This window comes from Larus michahellis, chromosome 14 (assembly GCF_964199755.1).
Source record: "Larus michahellis chromosome 14, bLarMic1.1, whole genome shotgun sequence".
Lineage (NCBI taxonomy): Eukaryota > Metazoa > Chordata > Aves > Charadriiformes > Laridae > Larus > Larus michahellis.
This window is the reverse complement of record NC_133909.1, coordinates 6,678,698-6,697,887: the sequence shown is the minus strand read 5'-3', so window position 1 is coordinate 6,697,887 and position 19,190 is coordinate 6,678,698. Positions and strand designations below refer to the sequence as shown.

General features: G+C 58.8%; 2 protein-coding genes across 4 annotated transcripts; both read right to left on the bottom strand.

Moving 5' to 3' along the window:
• Positions 1 to 1,296: 1,296 nt before the first annotated feature.
• Positions 1,297 to 11,790, bottom strand: TRIM47 (tripartite motif containing 47). Its single transcript, XM_074607801.1, has 6 exons — positions 11,034 to 11,790; positions 8,887 to 8,982; positions 8,105 to 8,335; positions 7,353 to 7,548; positions 6,581 to 6,655; positions 1,297 to 5,207 (listed from the first exon to the last, which is right to left on the bottom strand). Exons 1-6 carry the CDS (start codon positions 11,763 to 11,765, stop codon positions 4,582 to 4,584), a joined length of 1,956 nt encoding a protein of 651 aa, XP_074463902.1. The 5' UTR covers positions 11,766 to 11,790; the 3' UTR covers positions 1,297 to 4,581.
• Positions 11,791 to 13,209: 1,419 nt separating this feature from the next.
• Positions 13,210 to 19,181, bottom strand: TRIM65 (tripartite motif containing 65). Of its 3 annotated transcripts, XM_074607493.1 has the most exons (7): positions 18,800 to 19,177; positions 17,494 to 17,999; positions 16,905 to 17,000; positions 16,597 to 16,830; positions 15,967 to 16,138; positions 15,558 to 15,638; positions 13,210 to 14,308 (listed from the first exon to the last, which is right to left on the bottom strand). In XM_074607493.1, the coding sequence occupies exons 2-7, from the start codon at positions 17,938 to 17,940 to the stop codon at positions 13,776 to 13,778; spliced, it is 1,563 nt and encodes a 520-aa protein (XP_074463594.1). In that variant the 5' UTR covers positions 17,941 to 17,999; positions 18,800 to 19,177; the 3' UTR covers positions 13,210 to 13,775. The 3 variants fall into 3 exon arrangements, with proteins under 3 accessions (XP_074463594.1, XP_074463593.1, XP_074463595.1); XM_074607492.1 differs by lacking the exon at positions 18,800 to 19,177 and having other exon boundaries at positions 17,494 to 18,023; XM_074607494.1 differs by lacking the exon at positions 15,558 to 15,638 and having other exon boundaries at positions 13,216 to 14,308; positions 18,800 to 19,181.
• Between the last annotated feature and the right edge of the window lie 9 nt (positions 19,182 to 19,190).

Here is a 19,190-nt window from a genome sequence, read left to right as displayed (position 1 = left end):
TCTGTTTCCAACTTTGTTTTTTTTTAATTTCACATTTGATGCACAATTCGTGTTTCACACACTTGTAAATGGATTTTTGAGCCCAATATTGGCTGCTCTCCATGCTGGCATCAGTCCCATCTTAAAACTACCCTTTTATATCGGAGAGCGTTAAACTGGAGGGATTAACCAGTCACCCTATGAACAAGGCGGAACCCTGTCCGTCTGTCTGGAGGGAGGGAATCTGGGAGCAGGAAAATACCTGTGGCATTTGTAGAGCTACAGCAAGGGTCTAATCTCCTGCCTCCAGGTACGCAAGCACGAGGAACTCTAACGATTGCATAATTTAATTAAAAATAGAAGCCCTGCAAAACTAGTAATCTGTTTTGACGGGCTCCTCATATCAATAACTGACAACTGTATATCAATAATATAAAAATATATCTTGAGAGCATATATTACCCTAAATTTTATCTTTTTTTTTTTTACCCTAAATTATATCTTTTTATACGGATTTGAGTTTTTCCTTGCAGCGTTTGCAGCCCAGCCCTGTCTGAGTGCCTGAGGACCAGATGGGGTGCGGGGGGGAAAAAAGCAGAAAACCTACATAATGGAAAACAGATTTAAATAAATGCAGTGACATAATCTGCACGGTTCTTGGCAAGAAAGGAGCAAGTTTGTGCTTTTCATATCCTCTTTTTCAATAAGCTGTAAGTTTCCCTTTTAAGAAATGGTTATAACAAACAGTCCTGATTCCTCTCCTATTAAAGTCAGTAGCAGACATCCACTCGGCTTCCACTGAAGCGCCCAGCTGAAGCATTGCCACCTCGCACGAACTAAGACTCGCCCAATAATGTTTTCCTCCAAGCTCCAGCTGACATTTGGTATTAAGAAACTCAGCCTTCATTTAAAAAAGACACTGGTATGAGTGCTAGCATGTGTGGGGAGCTCTCGACCTCCTTGCCACATAGAAAACCTTGGAAATTTATACTCAAAACTGAAAACACTAAGGAAAAAGCGCCTAATCTATTCATCTTTGTTATTTCCAAGCTGAGGACAGAGGTAGAAGAGAATTCAAAACAATTCATTGTTTTAAATTGCCCAGGACTGACAATATTGTTTTTGGATTTTAGGATTCTTCCGCTCCTTTTGCAGTCGAGCAATAGAAATGTGGATTTGGCACAATTCCCTTAGACACACTTGGAAAATAAAACCTGTGTTATTTTACCCCAAATGCACAGGACGCAGAAAAATAAACACGAGATAATGGGACAGCTCTTAACGGTTTGGTATTTAAAGGAAAGACGACACAGAGCGATGTCTCTATAATATTTAATAGCAAATCATAGTCTCTAACATCATTATATTATTCTGTTAACAGTTTTTTTTCACACACTGTAAAATACAGTAACTATAGTTAAAAAATCCTAATTAAAAAGAGGAACACTCTGTGACAGCAGAAATAAGGGAACACGGAAAGGCTGTTTAAATTGCCGAGTGCTATCTATCCATCTAAACTCACCCCACACCGCATTTAGCGCTTCGTTTGCAGCAAAACCAGCGACCCAGAGCTGGCAAAGTGCACGTTCCCTAATCGTTCCAGTTTACGCCCCAAATTATTGGCAACACGCAGCAAACTCTGGTCCAACACCCCAGGGGGAAGATTGCTCCCGCCTTAAATGCGTCAGAATTTGCTTGATGCCCCAAACCGTGAGGATTTATAGAGCTTCCAACAGGGATAAAAGGAAGGAGAGGGTTGGGTGGCACTTCCCAACCGCATCGAGCCCTCAAATCCCTCCGTAAAGCTGCGTATCAGCATCCCAGCTCTTTGAATTAAGGCGAATTAAGCAAAAGCAGCGGCACAAGCGGCAGCAAAGCCCCAACACCAGACACGTCCTCCTGAGCTGCTCCCGCGTTGGTTACAGGATGGAAAGGGAACGACACGGGATCCCACAGAACCATCCCAAACCCTGACGGGGTTCAGAGACTGTGCCTTGGGCACCGCGGAGAAGGGAGGGATGGGTAGCTCGAGCACGGGTTTCCCCATGGAGCAATCAACCCACCTACGGCGAACCGGAATGGGGAAAAAGGCCCAGATCCGCTGTATTTACTCTGGCAAAACTTCCTCGCTGCAAACGGTGGGAGTTTGGCCTGAATAAATGAGATTTAGGGCCCAGACAGAGCCGAGATGGGAGATCTCTTCCTGCAGGCGTGCAGCAGAGATCAGGGTTACCTTCCTCCTCCTCTTGGGACGTGACCGGGCATGGGCTGTTGCACGTCCCTACCTTTCTTCTCTGGGAAGGCATTTCTGAGACCGAGTCCTGGCCGGTGTTAAGAAAACAGCACCGACGCCTGCGCCGTGTCACCGCTGACATCTCCTGCAAAGGCCGAGTTTTGCAGGGGAGCGACCGGCGTGAGCCAAACAAAAGCGGTTTTGAGGCAGGAGCTCAGGACACGGGGAATGAATTCCCATCCGGACAGAAGTCCGGGCAGTGTTCCCGCTGGCTGGGAAAAGCCAAGATTTCATCCGAAGATTTCACGCTGGAAGCCCTACCTCCCCTTTTCCCACCGCCTGCAGTATTTTAGGAGTCGCCGCATGCAGAGCAGGAGGAAGAGGAGGGTTTTGCAGGCACATCCCAGGGGTCTCCTTCACCAGCCCTGTCCCGGGGAGAGGGGTGGCTGCGTTTGGACCCTCCAGCCCCTCCAAGGAGAGCCCACAGCGGCGGCCGATCGCCAGGGACCGGCACCTCTTCCCTCGCCAGCAGGAATTGGCAGCGCTGGCAAACGAGTTACAGTAAAGGAGCTCTTTAAGCCTCTGTGTTTTATGTAAACATGGCTATAACTTTAAACCTCTCGGCTTTGTGGCTGTCTTTTTATTCCCGTTCACTTTTTTCCCTTGGCTCCGCTTGAATATACCACTATGATTTCCAGCTTATCCTTTGGGGAATACATATATATATTTCATATATTTAGCTAAACGGGCCGTTTTCCATCCCTGTTGACCATTGATGCGTCATCAGTGACTCACTCACACCAGCGAAGAACCCAACCTAATATATTTTCTCTCTAGGTATATATTACACAGCACTACGATCCTGTAAAGCGAGCTTTGGGAGGGAGGTAGCAAACTAATCCCAGGAAAAATAAACTTGTGGAAAGGCAGGCTGCGCCGAGACAGGGGCTGCACTGTGCCTCCCTCACAGGCGGCATTTCTCTATTTTTCTGCTGGAAAAGCTCCCTTAGGACACGTGAACTGGCATTTTTGGCTCCCAGACTCAAGTTTCCACCTTTCCCAGAGAGGACGCTTGCTTGAGAGTAGTTTTTGTTAATTGTTACTTATTGCCAGAGTCTAAAGGGTCATTTAATAACTGCCTGAGGCTGGGCCTTTTATCGAGGCACTCACAGCTGTCCCTAAAACACACCATTTGCCCCTGGGACATACACCCAGCACCTCTTTATCACTTAAAAAACTCTCTAAGCTAAGGGGTAGAGCTCTAGTGTGCCAGGGTACTTTAAGAGTTGGGAGATTAATATTAAACTCCCCTGAAACAGTAGGGTCATCAAAAATTGGGGGGGGAGGGGGGAATTTGGGTGTCAAGCTTCTATAAGCAGTTCCCGCGGAACGTGATCACTAAAGAGCACGTCCTCAAACCAGTTTTGTGCTGCTCGCTTTGCCCTCTGAAGGCAGGAAAGGTGCTGCTGCTTCTCGCGGGAGGTTTCCTCCCTTTCCCAGCTGGGATTTTTGGCTGCGGTGGGGAACAGCCCCCCGGCCACAGGGCTCCCACACAAGCGGGACCACGGCTTTTCCCACATACGCCTGGCCACAGGCCAGCGGTCAAAATACCCACTGGCCGCAGCGTGAGGGAGGGCAAAGATCCTCCTTTCGGTGGTCGGCCTTGCAGGGAGAGGTACGGTGTCACCGCAGCATCGCTCCTGCACCCAGGCGGGCTCCCCTGCATCCCCCCCCGCCCCAAGCCCCATGCTCACCCACGCCAAGGCACGACGGTGATGTGGGCGACCACATCTGCTTTGGGGGTTTGCCCGGTCCATGCTGGGCTTGCTACTTCAAAGGCACTTCATAAGGAGGCATGCGGAAGGTGTCGGTGAGCCGGAGCCTAAAAAAGCAGCAGCGACACAGAGATCGAGATAAGGCACAAAGCGGAGGCTCTGTGCAAGACGCCAGGGCAGTGCGAGCAGATATTAAAGAGAGGGACCTGGCAGCCCGGCAGCTGGCCAAGATACAGCTTCAAATCTACACGGCACTTCTCCTGAGCAACGTGCTTTACCAAGAAAGGCTGTATCGCCGTCCCTGATGTCCAGAAAGGGAAACCGAAGGGGCAGGGAGCAGCGCAGAGACTGGCCCAAGTTCGCTCAGCGGCCCAGCAGCAGAGCCGGCGCTTGGATCCAGCTCCCGAGCCTGGCTCCTAGCCCACGGCTCTGCCCACCAGCCAGCTTCATCCACCCCTGGGTCACCACAGCACAGAGCGGGGAGGGAGGGCTGCCACAGAGAAATACAACGCTACCGAAGAGAAGCCATGACGGCGGCGATACGCTGCAGGAGAGACTCTTCTGGGTCTTCCCGTGCTCCCGCTCCCCAGGCAGTTACCTACGCTTTAGCACCGAAACGCAATCTTTCTTCAGCGGCCCGATCTGCAGGTGGGCATCGACGCTCTCCAGGAAGAAGGCTGGTTTCAGCTTGCACAAGAAAAGAGAGGCAAATTGGTGGTTGATCTTGTTCTGGAACGGGTCAAACTGACCCTTGGCAAAATGGGAGACCTTCAGCTGCTGCAGGCAGGTCATCTTGGAGTCCTTGACTCCGTAGAAGGTCAGGGCCTTCTCCGAATATTCCAGGAAGACCCCGATTGTGTGGAAAAAAGGTTGCTGGATGACGGACTCAAAGCCACCAAACCAGGCCACGTAGTTCTGTCCGTTCCACTGCAGGCAGCAGGACTTCTCATTCCGCCCCAGGCGCCCACGGTTGTAGGACTCCCGGGGGTCAAAGTCCTCAGCGATGACGCCGATGCTGACCCAGCCATCGATGATCTCCACCTCCCAGTAGTAGTTGCCCCGGTTCATGAGGTTCACACCCAGCACCTGCTCACAGTTGATGAACCGGGTCGGGCTCTCCGGGTAGGGGATGGGGCACAGCACCCGCTTGGCCCCTTTGGTGCCAAACAGCTGGATGAACTTGTCAGCTGTGTCACTGTCCAGGTCAATGATGAAGGCAACTGTGTGGGGCAAGAAGGAGACGTGAGGATGAGGAGGGAAACAGGAGGAAATTCATAGAATCATAGAATGTGTTGGGTTGGAAGGGACCTTTAAGGACCATCTAGTCCAACCCCTCTGCAGTCAGCAGGGACATCTTCAACTAGGTCAGGTTGCTCAGAGCCTCATCCAGCCTGGCCTTGAATGTCTCCAGGGATGGGGCTCCCACCCCCTCTCTGGGCAACCGGGGCCAGTGTCTCACCACCTTCACTGTAAAGAACTTCTCCCTAATGTCTGATCTAAACCTGCCCTGCTCTAGTTTAAACCATTGCCCCTCGTCCTGTCGCTACATGCCCTTGCAAACAGCCCCTCCCCAGCTTTCCTGGAGCCCCTTCAGGGACTGGAAGGGGCTCTAAGGTCTCCCCGGAGCCTTCTCTTCTCCAGGCTGAACCCCCCCAACTCTCCCAGCCTGTCCTCACAGCAGAGGGGCTCCAGCCCTCAGATCATCTTTGTGGCCTCCTCTGGATCCGCTCCAACAGGTCCATGTCCTTCTAGTGCTGAGGGCTCCAGATTCCCCCAAATTCCTTCCAAATTCCCCCAGCCCTCCCCGCTCTGATCCCTTGCTGCAGCCTTCGGTGATTACCACGATCCTTTCTGACTTCTACCATCACTCTGTCCCCTGGCTTTTAAATCCCACGGCCAGTTCCAGCGGATGAGGATAAGGGGCTGAAAGAGTTGACAGTCCCATAAGCAGGATGAATACAGGTAGCTGGGCAGAGCAGAGAGCAGAGGGGCTGCTTGATGAGCTCAACCATAATAGCAGACATTGGAGAATGTAGGTAGATCTTGTCCCCTATGGACATCTCAGTGGGTGACCCCACATCCTTTGTAGGGCTTGGGGGGGACACGTGGGGTGTCAGAGCCCAAGTCCAGTCCTGCATCCTCCAGCCTCAGCCCCTTCTGCCCCACTGTCTCTGCTCAGCCGCTGAATTATCCCTCTGGTCCCTGAAGCTGACCCTCATCCGTCCGCTGCTCTGCGCCAAACAAGGCAGATGCACCAACTCTGATCTAATTTAACAGAGGATTCGATTCGTTAAGGGCTGGAAGGCAGAAGAAATTACATGGTACGCCCACAGCCCCCCCGGGAGCTGGCCCGGCAGAACCACAGAGAAGGGAAAAAAAAAGTCACCTAAACAGATTATGCCCGTTGTCAGGAAAGCAAGGAGGCTTCCTCCTCAGCTGAGCAATATTTCCTCTGGTGGCGGCACTGCTCCTGCCAGCCGTCGGCTGGGGACCAGCACCGGCCCGGCATGCGGGAAGGAGCCGGCTGGCCGGGAGAGAGGAAAGGGAAGATGGACCTTAGCAACAACTGTCAAAGCAAAAGTCCCTCACTTACATTTCAGGAAGTAATCACGGTTCTCCAGGCAGGCAGGATTGTTTGACTTGTCTGGAAATCGGGACTCGGCCAACGCTGCAGAGACGGGGACAGAAAGGTTTGCCCTCAGCAAAGAAACCGGTGCCACGAACAAAGGTGTTAGTGAAGCATCGCCCCCCACCCGCCACCCTGGTGGTACCCAGCTGCTGCGGCCCCCGAGCCCCAGCCAGCATCCCCTGCGTCCCTGCACGTCCCCGCTGGCTCAGATACGGGAAAGGACAGATGCCACCTTTGCCATCCCAGGGAGATGGGCAGAGGGGACAAGGAACTGGCTGCAATTCCCACAGATATCCAAGAAAGAGGAGAGAGAGGAGAGAGCTCAGGCTAAACGAGAGAGCACGGGAGAAAGCTGCCACGGTGGCTTTCTAACCCTGGCAGGTTTGGGAGACCACAGCCTGCCCCGTGAAGAGGATCATCTATCCTGGGAAGAAAGAGTCCCCTTTCACGGGAGGCCACTTTGGCCACTTGCCCCCTCCCGCAGGGCCCTGCCTAACTCCCAGGCTGTTTGTTGCCTCTCCAGCCTCCAGTCTCCGTGGAAAAAAATCATAAAACCTCAAAGACGAGGCATAAGCCCAGATGGGGATTGTGCAACGTGAAGCACAACCGTGCCGGGCAGCTTCCAGGGCTGGCGGGAGAGGGGCCAGGGCTCGCAGGAGCCATCGAGCCTGCAGACATCCCCCGCCTACGCGGGGAGGATGGAGGGTGACAGGGTGACCTCCGGAAGAACACAAACCTTCCTCCGTCTCCTGGAAGCTCAGCCCATCAATTCCTTTCCCCTGCAAGTGGTGCCACTGGTTTTTGCAGGCAGCGGAGAGCATATCCTTCATGGCGCTCACGGCTTGGGTGCATTTGGTGAAGTTCAGCTCGTTCTGGAAGCTCAGAGCCGGGGAGAGGTTTTCTTCCATGGCTACTTTTAAGGCTTGAAATTCCTGAGCCAAAAAGACGGGAGTTTCAGGAGGTTTCAAACAAGCCAAAGTTGTCTCTCGTTCCACAACCCCACCCTGCCCCAGAGGATTTGGGAACTGGCAGCTCGCAGGACTTGGCCCAAGGACAGCCGTGCAAAAGGGAGGAGAGCTTTCCCGGCCACGCGTTTCTGGCTCCTTCTCTTCACTCCCTTTCAAACCTGGACCCAGACCATACCCACCTCGCGTGGAGCAGCACCTCCTCCCAAAAAGGTCTCCTCCCTGGGAGATGAGGGGAGGGGAAGATGCTGGATGGGAGCAGTGGGGCACCCCAACCTCTCGCTCTCTGCCTCCCACACCGAGGTACCCAGCCCAGGCAGCACATCAGCTTCTCCCCAGTCACGGCCAGGATGGAGGTGGGGGTGGTGGGAGGAGAAAGTCTTGGCTCCCCGAGAGGCACCAAGAGAGACTCCCCATCCCTCACATCCCAAGGCTCCTGGCACCCAGCTCCATGGGAAATGGGACAAATCCCCAAAAGACAACATTATCAGCTCCTTCTCCTCGCCCCATCCCAGCCAGGCACCTGGAGGAAGTAGATGGTGTCGGTGCTGGGGACGTTCTCCAGGTTTTGCTTGCACTGGGCCAGCTTGGCTCGCCTCTCCTCCTTCCAGCGGAGGTCGGCCTCGGCCTCCCCCAGCATGGAGCGCTCCCCATCCTCGATGAAACTGGCCACATCCTTCTGGAAGGTCGCCAGGACCTCGGAAGCTTCTCCGAAGAGCTTCTCGACTTTTTCCCTCTCCTTTGTGGCGGCACCCTGAGTGCAGGGAGAGAGGGGTGAGGGTCACCTCCCTCAGGCGAGGGTGTGGGAGACCACCCTTGTCCCCTGCCCAGCACCCAGTTCTCAGCTCTGTGGGGTCCCACTGACACCCCATAACCCCCTTCACCCAAGAACTCAGAGCACTTTACAACCCAGGTGTCCAGGGACCTGGCTGGGCATGGCCGCTTACTGCTCCACCACGTTTTGTGTCCCCAGGTGGCAAAATGACATATTTGCACAAGGGCCAAAGGGGACCAAAACCCCCACGAGCCTGGGGAGACAAGGTGGAAGAGCCAGGGGATGGCCTGGCATGGTCCTTGCCCTGTTCCTCCTTCCAGGTTGCAAATGAAAGCAACGAGAGATGCCGTGAGGGTTAGCAGAGATGAGAAACAAGGATGCTTGCCAAGGTCACCATCATCTTATGGAGTGCTTGCTCCCCTATGAGCACTGCCTCTACACCCCACCACCCCAGACGCTCATGGCCCCTTCGCCTCCGCTCCCCGGCCCAGCAGAGCTGTGCTAACGGAGCGAAGCCGTCGCAGAGTCACCTTAATGAGCTCTACCATCTTCTTGGCCTGCGCGATGGTGACTGCCAGCTCCTCCAGCTCGTTCTCCACATCGCTGAGGAATTTGGCTTGTTGGGCCTGTGGACGTGAAAGACAAATGCTGAGCTCTACCCCCCAATCCTGGCAGCATGGAGGTCCAGGGGACCCAGCCTCTCCCTAAGTTCAGCCCGCATCCCACTCTCTGCCCATGACCTTGCTATCGGGCTTCGGGTGAAGGGTGCAAGGGGAATCGCGAGTTGTTTTCCCATTTTCCTCCCCTGCAACATCCAACCTGCGAACATCCCTTCCCACCTGGTTGGGAAACCAAAGGAGCAGCCGGGCTGCAAAGGGTCGTGCCCAGCTCCACGCTCCCCGCCCAGCTCCCAGCGCAAACCTAACAAAATAGGAGTTTGAAAGCAAAACCATCGGGCAGCGATTGCAGCAAGCGCCGCTAAGCTGCGTGCTCTTCGTGTGTATCCCAAGGCTAGGAAAAAATCCGCCTGGGACTGGTGCGGAAGCTGAAGGGCAGACCCGGAGCTCTCGGAAACACGGTGCTGAGTTCCCTGGAGGTTTCTTATCAGGAGCAAATCAAACCAGCTCGGGAGCATGGGGTGCTGCCTGGCTGCAAAGGAAGCACCGTCCGAACGCGGCGTTTCCTGACATGCTATTGTTAGCGCCAGCAATTGCCCGTCACGAGGACAGGTCCCTCGGGACCAAGGAGGGCACTACATCCCCCAGCCAGGGTAGTAACCCCCACCGATGCTCAGCCCCCAGCCCTCTGCGGCCGTGGTGCCCAGTGAGGGGAGACAGGCGCTTTCCCCGTCCATCCTTCCCACCCCGCAGTGTGAGGGTGGTGGCAGAGAGCGTCCACAGAGGCCGTGCAGGCGACGTTAAGCAGTGCCTGACGAGGCCCGACAGCTCCTCAGGGCTGGAATCACACACACTTTCTATTTTAAGGCACCTAATGACTAATAATGCCGGCCAAAGGGTTTTCCTGCAATACCAAGAGCCCACGAGGGAGCAGGAGCTGGCTCAGGGCTGCCACTGTGCTCCCCACCAGGGTGTCCGCAGCCCCCAGGCTCTCCCCTGGAAAAAGCAAACCCTTCCAAGGTCTCCAAATGCCGCATGCCAACGCGGGGATGCCACCACGCCACGAGCCTTGCAGGTTCCCATCTGCCTGCAGCCCACAGAGGCCCCACGCACTCGAGGCAGCAGTGCCCAGGAAGGCAGCACCGCATTGGGCTTGGAGCCCCAGCTCCCGGGAAGGCTCGTGGGTGCGAATTTGGGAGGTGACTCAGCCGCATCTGGGAATGGGAGTGACGGAAAAAAGCCCCGCTGCCAAAAACACCAGGACACAAAGGGCTGGTGGAGCGGGAGCGGCGGCCGGGCAGGCTGCCAGCGCGCCGAGAAAAACCGCCTTGACGGAGCTGTGGGAACGAGACGGAGAAGACGGGTGCCCCGTGACCACGGGGGCGGCCACTGCGGGGTGCCCCAGCCGCCCTCGCCCCCAGCCCTACACCCACCGGGATTGTGAGTTCGGCCCCGTGGTGGGACCAAACCCCGCGGGCTGGCTGGCAGCGGGTCTGCCCCTAATGCTTGTCCCCGTCTGCCTGTCCTGTCCTCACCCCACAGGGTACCCTGATGGCACAGCACCCCATTCCCCTATGCCGGGGGGACATGCTGACCTTCTCTGGGGGTCTGCTGCCCCCAGGGGTAGCTGCTGCATGCCCCCCAAATCTCCTTCTGTCTCGGGAAGCTGTTACCAGCCCATCCCAATCCCTCTCCCAGGGGTCGGTGGTCCCCCATGAGCATCCCCTGCCCCCCGGCATCTGCTGCCCCAAAACTTGCTGCCACCCCCGCTCCACACAGGGTGTCCCCCCACTGCTGCACCTGCACGCCTCCCACGCGGGGATTAGGTCCCCCGTGGGGACGTGGGTGCAGCATGGACCCCTCCCAGGGGTGCCGCGCCGCACCTCACCCCACCCAGGATGCCCCACAAGCACCGCGCCCCATACGGACACCCCCGCGCCAGGGTTCGGTCCCGCGTGGGGACAAGGGTGCAGCACCCTCCCCACCCACCGCATCCCACGGGGCGATCCCTGCGTGGGGACCTCCGCGGACCCCCCGCACCCCCTAAAACCCCCACGCACCTCCTTGTGTTCGCGCTCCCTCTCGAGGGGCACCACGTCGTGGGCGCGATGCTCGTGGGCCCGGCAGCGGGCGCAGACGCAGGTTTGCTCGGCGCGGCAGAAGCCGTCGAGGGGCTGGAGGTGGCGGGGGCAGAGACCCTCCTCCAGCCGCCGCAGCGGGGCCACCAGGCGGTGGGCGCGGAAGGCGGGGGCCCGGCGGTGGGGCTCCAGGTGGGCCCCGCAGAAAGAAGCCAGGCAAACCAGGCACGACCGCGCCGCCGCCACCCGCGACCCCGCCGGGCAGACGTCGCACAGCACCGTGGCTCCTTCCTCCCCCGCCGCATCCTCCTCCTCGGCTCCCGGCGCCATCGGGGGGGAGCGGGGGGCTGGGGATGGAGGGGATGGAGGGGACAAAGCGGTGGCGGCGGCGGCGGCGGCTGCCAGCAGCGGCAGCACCTCGCAGAGGGCGCGGTTCTTGCGGAGCCGCAAGGCTGCGGGGACGGGCTCCTGGCAGAGCGGGCAGCGAACAGCCCCGCCCGCCCCCCCGCTGCCGTCGGGGGGGCCCGGCCGCTGGCGGAGAGCCCCCAGGCAACCCTGGCAGAAGTTATGCCCGCACGGTACCGTCACCGGGTCCTTCAGGAGGTCGAGGCAGATGGGGCAACAGAAGGGACCGTCGGGCAAGCCCGGAGCCGCCAGCGCCAGCCGTAACGCCTCGGCGGAGGACGGCGGGGCGCTCCCGGGCGCGGTCTCCATCCCTGAGCGCCCCGACCAGCCGGCCCCGGCCCCGGCCCCGGTCCCAGCCCCGGCGGGAGGCGGGCGATCGCCGCGCCCCGCCCGCCCGCTCCGCCCCCCTCCCGGAGCCGCCGCTCCGCTCCCCGCAGTTCCTGGGGGTCTGCTGCCTCCCGGGGGAGCCTGACCACCCCACGCCCCCCCGGGACCCCAATCACCCGCTCCCCTCCCCGGGGAGAGGGGTGTGTATCGCCCCCGGGATCTGCTCCCCGCACCGGGCATCTGGGCCCTCTCCCCGCCATCTGCTGCCTTCTGGGAGATTCGCCCCCCCCGCTTCCCGGGGCAATGCCACCCTGCTGAGGATGTGCTGCCTCCCACCCAGGGTCTGCTGCCTCCTAAAGGATCGGCCCCATTGGGATCTGGACCCTCCCCAGGGGTCTGCTGCCCCCAGGGGTAGCTGCTGCTCACCTCCCAAATCTCCTCCTGTCCGGGGAAGCTGTTACCAGCGCATCCCAATCCCCCTCCCAGCGGTCTGTCGCCTCCCGTGAGCATCTGCTGCCCCCCGGCATCTGCTGCCCCAGAACCTACTGCCCCCCAGGAGCTGCTCCCCATCCTGGGGCCACATGGGGGGTCCTGAGCTCCCTCCAGTACATGGGTACAAGTGCTTTCCTGCCCACCCTTGTGCCTGTGGCCCCGTGACAGCCATTACCATGGCCACAGTGACCAGGTCCTGGCTCAGATCCTGACCCTCTTCCTCAGGGCCCGGGCAGGAGCAGCCAGGCACCAGGCAGGGGCGGGACTAGGGAGACACCGAAGTGCTTTTCGGCTGAGGATCTGCCTGGTAAACACGGGATCTCCGGACACCTCCTGTGGAGGGTACACAGACCATTTTTCTGCTTGGATATGTTCCCAGGTCCATGTCGGCCCAAGGTCCCACCCAAGGACAGGGCTGGGAGGAGCGGGTAGGTGCAGAGTGAAGGGGGAAGCACAGCAAGACAAAACGCATCTGTCCCCAAAGAAGGGAGACCTTTTAAGCCTTTTTTCCCAAAGGAAACAAGCTGATGTGATTCATTCCCGACATGTTCCTTTGTATGTCTCCAGCGCCTTTGAACCCAGTGCCCAGTTTCGCCCCATTAGTCCTCACCAGTGTCCCGGCGGGGGTGGCGGGAGATGCCAGACCTGCGGTTTCGCCCTTGGAAAAGCTTCAATCAAAGCTTCGGATTTTCTTCTGCGCCAGATCAACCTCGGGGCAGAGCCATTGGAAACCAGGTTTCCTTATCGCGGCGCTACTGTAAATAAAGAACCTTTCATTTCTGCCGCCACCTGGTCACTACGTGGGGCTGGTCTCTGCTGCCAGCCCTGCAAGGGGGGCAGGATGGGGCCCTGCAGGGATGGGTGCGGGAGCAGGGGCACCCAGCTCACTCCCCCCAGTGCCGCTTGGTCCCGCATCTCTCACTAGCACCGAGGTCAAAACAGTAGGAAAACAGAGCTTTATTAGAGAAAGCAGCTTTGTACAGCGTAACTGCAGCATAGCACCCTAAAAAGTTGCTCTGCCACATCCGAGAGTGGCAAGAGGGGACTGGGAGGGACTGGGGGGCAGGACCTGCCTGCATGTGGGGCTGGGGGAGCGCAGGGCTCCCTCTGCATTGCTCCACAGCACCCCCTCCTTGCTGAAGGACCCCCCCTCTGACATCCCCCTCACCCCAAATCTTCTCCAGGTTTGGGAGGTTTGGCAGGGACAGGAGAAAGCAGAAGAACCTAATTCTTGCACCCCCGCTGTCCCCCATCCTCACCCTTAGCCCCGCGTCCTTCCCCCTCGCCCTAACTTCTGCCACCAGCGTATATTTGCATATGCAAATCAGAGCGGGTTAATTTGCATGTTTGGCCTCATCAGCTATTGTGAAAACACTGCACCCCACTCCCGCCTCGGCATCGGGCTCCCACTCGCACCGTGATGGCCCCGACCGCAGCTTGGCCACCACACCGGCCTGGGGCTTGCCGACCCGGCTAACGGAGCAGCGTGGCAGCTCGGGCTCATTCCCGCTGGCACAGCGTCACCGTTCGCCCCTCGCACAGCCAAAAGACGGGGTAGAGGGGCTCGGTGAAGACATTGTGGAAGGAGTGGATGAGCTGCATCCTCTCCCCGATGCCGTAGAAGGAGAGGAGCCCCTTGCCGTAGTCCAGGCTGACCCCCAGGTTCTTATAGAGCCGCTCCTGGATTTTCTCCCTCCGGCCCTCGTGCCAGGCCAGGTAGCAATCCTCCCGCACCTGCAGCCCCCAGGAGCCCCCGTTCAGCCCGATGTTGAACTTGTGGCCCTGCTGCCCCTCCCAGGGGAGGCTGCGGTAGGTGACCCCCAGGACGACGGAGTGGCTGGAGACCTTCACCTCCCAGTAGTGGTGGCCGTGGCCATAGCCCTGTGTGCACAGCACCTGCCAGGGCTCAAAGCGGGGTCCGTGCTCCTGCTGCCCGCAGACGGCACTGGGGCTGTGCTTGGCTTTCCGGTTGCCTTTCGACAGCTCCAGGTACTTGTTGGCTGTCTTGGGATCGAAGGTCAGGTTGCGGTGGTCTGGGAAGAGCAACGGCATGGATGGGGCTGAAATGCTTCATCAGACTTTTACGCCCTTAGCGTGAGCCCCCCCAACAGCGATGAGGTTTAAACTATGCAAGGCTGGCTCCCAAAACAGCAGGGAACAAGTTGTAGCGTGTTTGAAGGGGAAGGCGAGTGGGGTGAGATGAGATATCTGCCCAGCCGCCCGCTTGAAGGAGTGGAAACAGCCCAGAAATAGCTGTCGAGGCACCGAGAGGTGACGCTTGGTGCAGTCCTTGCACGGCCCCAGCAAGCAGCGGTGGCTCCATGGGTGTTTTGAAAGCGATGTGCTTGATTTTAAGAGCAAAAAATATGAGCATGGGCGGAGCGAGGGGGAGAAAACCAGGCATTACGTGAGCAAATACGGTACTGCAGGGAGTTACTCTCCTCTGCACGGGCTGCGGTGGTGACTCCTGCCACGGGCAGTCGCCAGCCACCAGCATCTCACCTTCCTCCTGCAACAACCCGGCCCGGCCAGCTGTGCTGAGCTCATGCCTGCTGCTCATAAATCACGTATTTTTTTCCTATTAATAACCCTGAGAACGTGCTGTGGGGCCTGATGGAGGGAATCCTTACAGGTCCCATAGGCATCCATTGCCTCCCTGGCAAGAGTGACCTGCCCAACGTGCCCTAAACATTATTCCCAACCCTCTTGCGTGGGCCCAGGGAGGGAAGGCGACATGAAGGACTGTGGCTGGGGCCATATCCTGGAGAGAAAGGAATGGCCGCAGGCAGGGCCCTGGAGCGGTGCTGTGCCGTGCGGGGCGGCTTGGGCAGCCCATGGCATCCCTGTGGGTGTTCCCCTGCCAGCTGCTGACGCTGCCTGCAGGAGAGTGCTGTGTCTAAATATGGGTCCTTGGGAACAGGCACGTCGCTCCTGCCCGGGCGAGATGCCCGAGGCAGGTGAAAAGGAGATGATGGAGATGGGTTGAGATCTGGGGGAGCAACCGGTTAAATGCCAGGCACTGGCATCCCTCATTTCCACAGGAAAGCAGTGCCTGGTGCTGCCAACCCCCTAAGGGGCCCTTTCCTGGCCATGCAGTGTCCCCCAGCCTGTTCTGCCCCTTCTCCACATTTAGGGAGAGTAATTGGGAGAGCCGGGAAAGGAGCCCCCTTCACCACAGCCACAACCACCCTCCTCCCGGGGAAGAGCTCAGCTTGGTAAGATCTCTGCGTGCTGGGGACGCCAGCGGGGCACCGCTCCCCCAATCTCCCATGTGCTCCTCACCCTTCAGAAGCTCAGCTCGGAGTTGGCACTCGGGGAGGGGGGCCACCACCTTCACCACTGGCCCCTTGGGCTGCACCAGGCCTGTGGAGGATGAGGACAGGCATTTTGAGTGATGCCACCCAAAAACTTGTCCCTTCCCAGCTTCGATGGGAGGAGGAGGAGGAGGAAATCCGTTGTATGCAAGCCTGGGAGTGGGCGTGTGTCACAGTGGCTCGGCATTGCCAGCCTGGAGGGGCCACAGGGAAGCCACCCAGCTCACCCCACCCCATTAATACCCATCTGCTGAAGAGTAGATGCATGTCCCCATCCCAAGCCCCTGTGCCCAGCAGTCAGCATGGTGACACCGGCCAGGCTGTGGTTCAGGGTGACTTGGAGCCCTTTGCGGTGGCCCTGTGAGCAGAGGGCTTACCTTGGCCAATGGGATCAGGGGCTTTGGGGGCCACAGAGCCGGGCAGGTCCTCCAGCAGGAGCCTGGAGACGTCGGTGAGGATCTCGGCGATGGGCTTGACCATGCTGGCTGCATCGAACTCCGTGGGGACCGGCACCTTCAGGATCTCCGGAGACGGGAGCAGGGGAAACTCCTGGGGATGGACACACAGACACCCATGCACCGACCTGGGGAGGATCGGCAGCTCCAAAACCCATCCTCACACACCACATCTCTCCGGTGGGTGACGAGGGCATCCCCAAAACGTCTGCCGTGAGCTGCAGCTGGCACCCGGGGTCAGGGGAGAGTTGCAGGGGAGGAGAGGGGCTGTGGCACAGAACTTTGCGTTTTGCTGGCGGTGGAAGAGCCTTGCGGAGCAGTTTGGGGGTGGCAGATGTTGCCCACGGCCCCATGGGCAGCACCGTCCACTCCGATCCAGCATCGTCCCCCCCCAGGTTTCCAGTAACCCCCATGAAAGCAGCTCTTCCCCACAGCCCCATGCCATCACCCCTGAGCCAGGCTGAGGACGTTTTCCTCCTGGGGAAGGGGTCGACCACGTCTCTGCCCTCGCCGAAAGCGCAGGGGGCTGGCAGCTGGGGGGGACGGTGGTACCTGGAGGAAGGTCCTGTGGTTGGGGCAGGCCAGCAGGCACTCAGCCCTCTCCCTGTGCTGGCCCAGGAGGTCCAGGCGGTCCTTCATGAGACTCCAGTCCTCCTCCACACGCCCCAGAGCTGCCGCCTGCTCTTGCTCGATCCTGGCCACCGTCTGCCACTGGCAATCCTCCAGGGCTTTCTTCAGGAGGGCGAATTTGCTGAGAATCACCGATTTGAGCCCCTCGGAGGAATCCTGAGTGGGGAAGAGCTGTGAGGGCCAGCACGCTCCCACCCACGTGCCCGGCATGGAGGTGGTCACAGTGTTACCTTGATGCTGCGTGTTTGCTCCTCCAGCTTCTGCATCACCTGCTCGATCCTCTTGGATTCCTCCTGGGCTTTTTCCAGGGACTCTTTCAGAAGGGCCTGCGAAGGGAGGCACCAACATCCCTTGGTACAGCACGCTGCTGCCCACTCGGCCCCCAGGAGCCCTCTCAGGGCTTCAGGGACAAGGCTCCCACAAAGGAGAAGGCTCGGGAAGGGGACAGTCTGCAACCAGGCTCACTGAGAAGTGAAACCCTCCCTGTGCTGTCTTTCACCCATTTCCAGCTGTTTCCTCTAGATCCTGGGGTCACAAACACACATGGAGCCTTTCACCTGGTGCTGCTGGATTTACCCAGCTCTCTGCTGCTCCTGACAGCTCCCGGTTTCTCGGGGAGCAGCCGGGCACTGGTGGCATCTCCCTGTCCAGACCCTGTGCCAGCCTCTTGTTCAGCTGAGGCCAGGCACAGCTCAGCACACCGGGGCACATCACATCCCTGCACCACAGCATGGGACACCAGAGGTGGATGTCATGCTGTGCCCGAGCTGCCATCACTCCCCCTGCTCACACCCCTGTCCCGCCACCCATCATCCCCACCTGCTTTTTAGAGCGTTCCTCCTCGAAGAGCACCCGCCGGTGCTGCTGGCACTGCCGGACGGTGCAGATGCAGCAGATGCATCGCCGCTCGTCCTGGCAGTACAGCTCCAGCGGGCGCCCGTGCTGCGGGCACAGCTCGCCCTGGGCCACCTCGCACCTCTCCGTGCCTGAGACCCGCGCCTCGCCGTCCCTCGCCAGCTCCACCACGCTGCACAGGGTGACGTTCTTCTCCAGGTACGGGCGCTGCTCGAAGCCCCTGCGGCACTCGGGGCACGTGTAGCCCTTCTCGGCCCCGGTGGGCACCTGCTCTTGCTTGTGCCAGTGGTCGCTGATGCAGCACTTGCAGAAGTTGTGGCCGCAGGGCAAGGTCACAGGCACCCTGAAGAGCTCCAGGCAAATGGAGCACACCAGCTTCTCCTCCAGCTTCTGGGAGACGGGCGATGCCATCCTGCTTGTGCCGGGGATTGGGGCAACGGGGGAAAGGAGCCGGGGAAATAGAAACTCAGCTGTGCAGAGGAGGAAGACATGGTGACGCTGAGCACAGAGGCGGGTCAGGGCTCTGAGCCAGGCACGCTCTTAAAGAGACACCCATTGGGTGTCCCCTCGGCCCCACTGGCTGTGCCACACGCCAGGGAGGGTTCAGCTGCTCCCCCCGGGGACAGGGAGGGCTGCAAAGCACTGCAGGAGACCCCAGAGAGGATGAAACGCTGCACCGACACGTGACAAGGTTCAGAGCCACGTGTATTTCCGCGAATGCGTTTGCACAGGTACACGTATGATGTATAATCTGATTTCACTCCTTTTTTTTGCCCTTTGAAGGAGCTTCCTGGCATCCTCAGCCCCTCTGCTCTTCATCCCCGAGCAGAGCGTGGCAGTCCCCCCTAGCAGAGAGACCTCAGCACAGTGCTCCTGGCCTCTGCCAGCCTGGGAACCAGCAGCAAGGGGCACCCACCGCTGCTGCAGCCACTTGTCACCTCCCTCTGCAGTGACAAAGGCTGTGACACATGCCAGGGCCACATTCTGCCCTTGCACCTTTTCATTTCAAACTACAGCTCCTGCTGTTTGCACATGCCCCCAACCGCACCCCACCACTCCTTTTCCTACTAAGTTCCTTGCAACCCCCTGTGCACATCAGTACTAAAAGAAATGCAATAAAGACGTTATCTGGGCAATCAGTCCCTGCGCAGGTGGCAGGTGGAGGCTTCTGCCCGGAGGCGATTGTGGTGCCACCTTCACCTTGTCTTCGTACAGCTCAGTTTCATAAGAAAAAGCTCCCAACCTTCCAGTCCAAACCTTATCTCCTTACCCCTGCAGATGTGCTATCGGTCGCACACAGGTGCCCGGCAGCGGAGCGCTGGCAGGATGGCCTCGGTTCACAGCGGTTCTGCAGCCTCCCGACGCGCGCGGCTCTGCTTCCACCTGCGCAGGTGACGGCGAGCGGGGAGAAGGTCTGTGCTGTGGCCAGAACGCTTGCTGATGGGCTGCTGGGGGGGACGGTCAGAGCAGTTTCTGTATCACAGGCAGGCTCAGAGCCACCCCCCCGCCAACTGCCCCTGGACCCAGGAGGTGACTCGGGATCTGACACAACTCCCCGCGTGTCCCAGCATAGCTTCAGTCCCCCAAAACATTTATTTGGGCTGAATCTGCAAATTCTGACCAATTATTCAAAGCTCAGAGAGAGGCGTAACACAACCTGT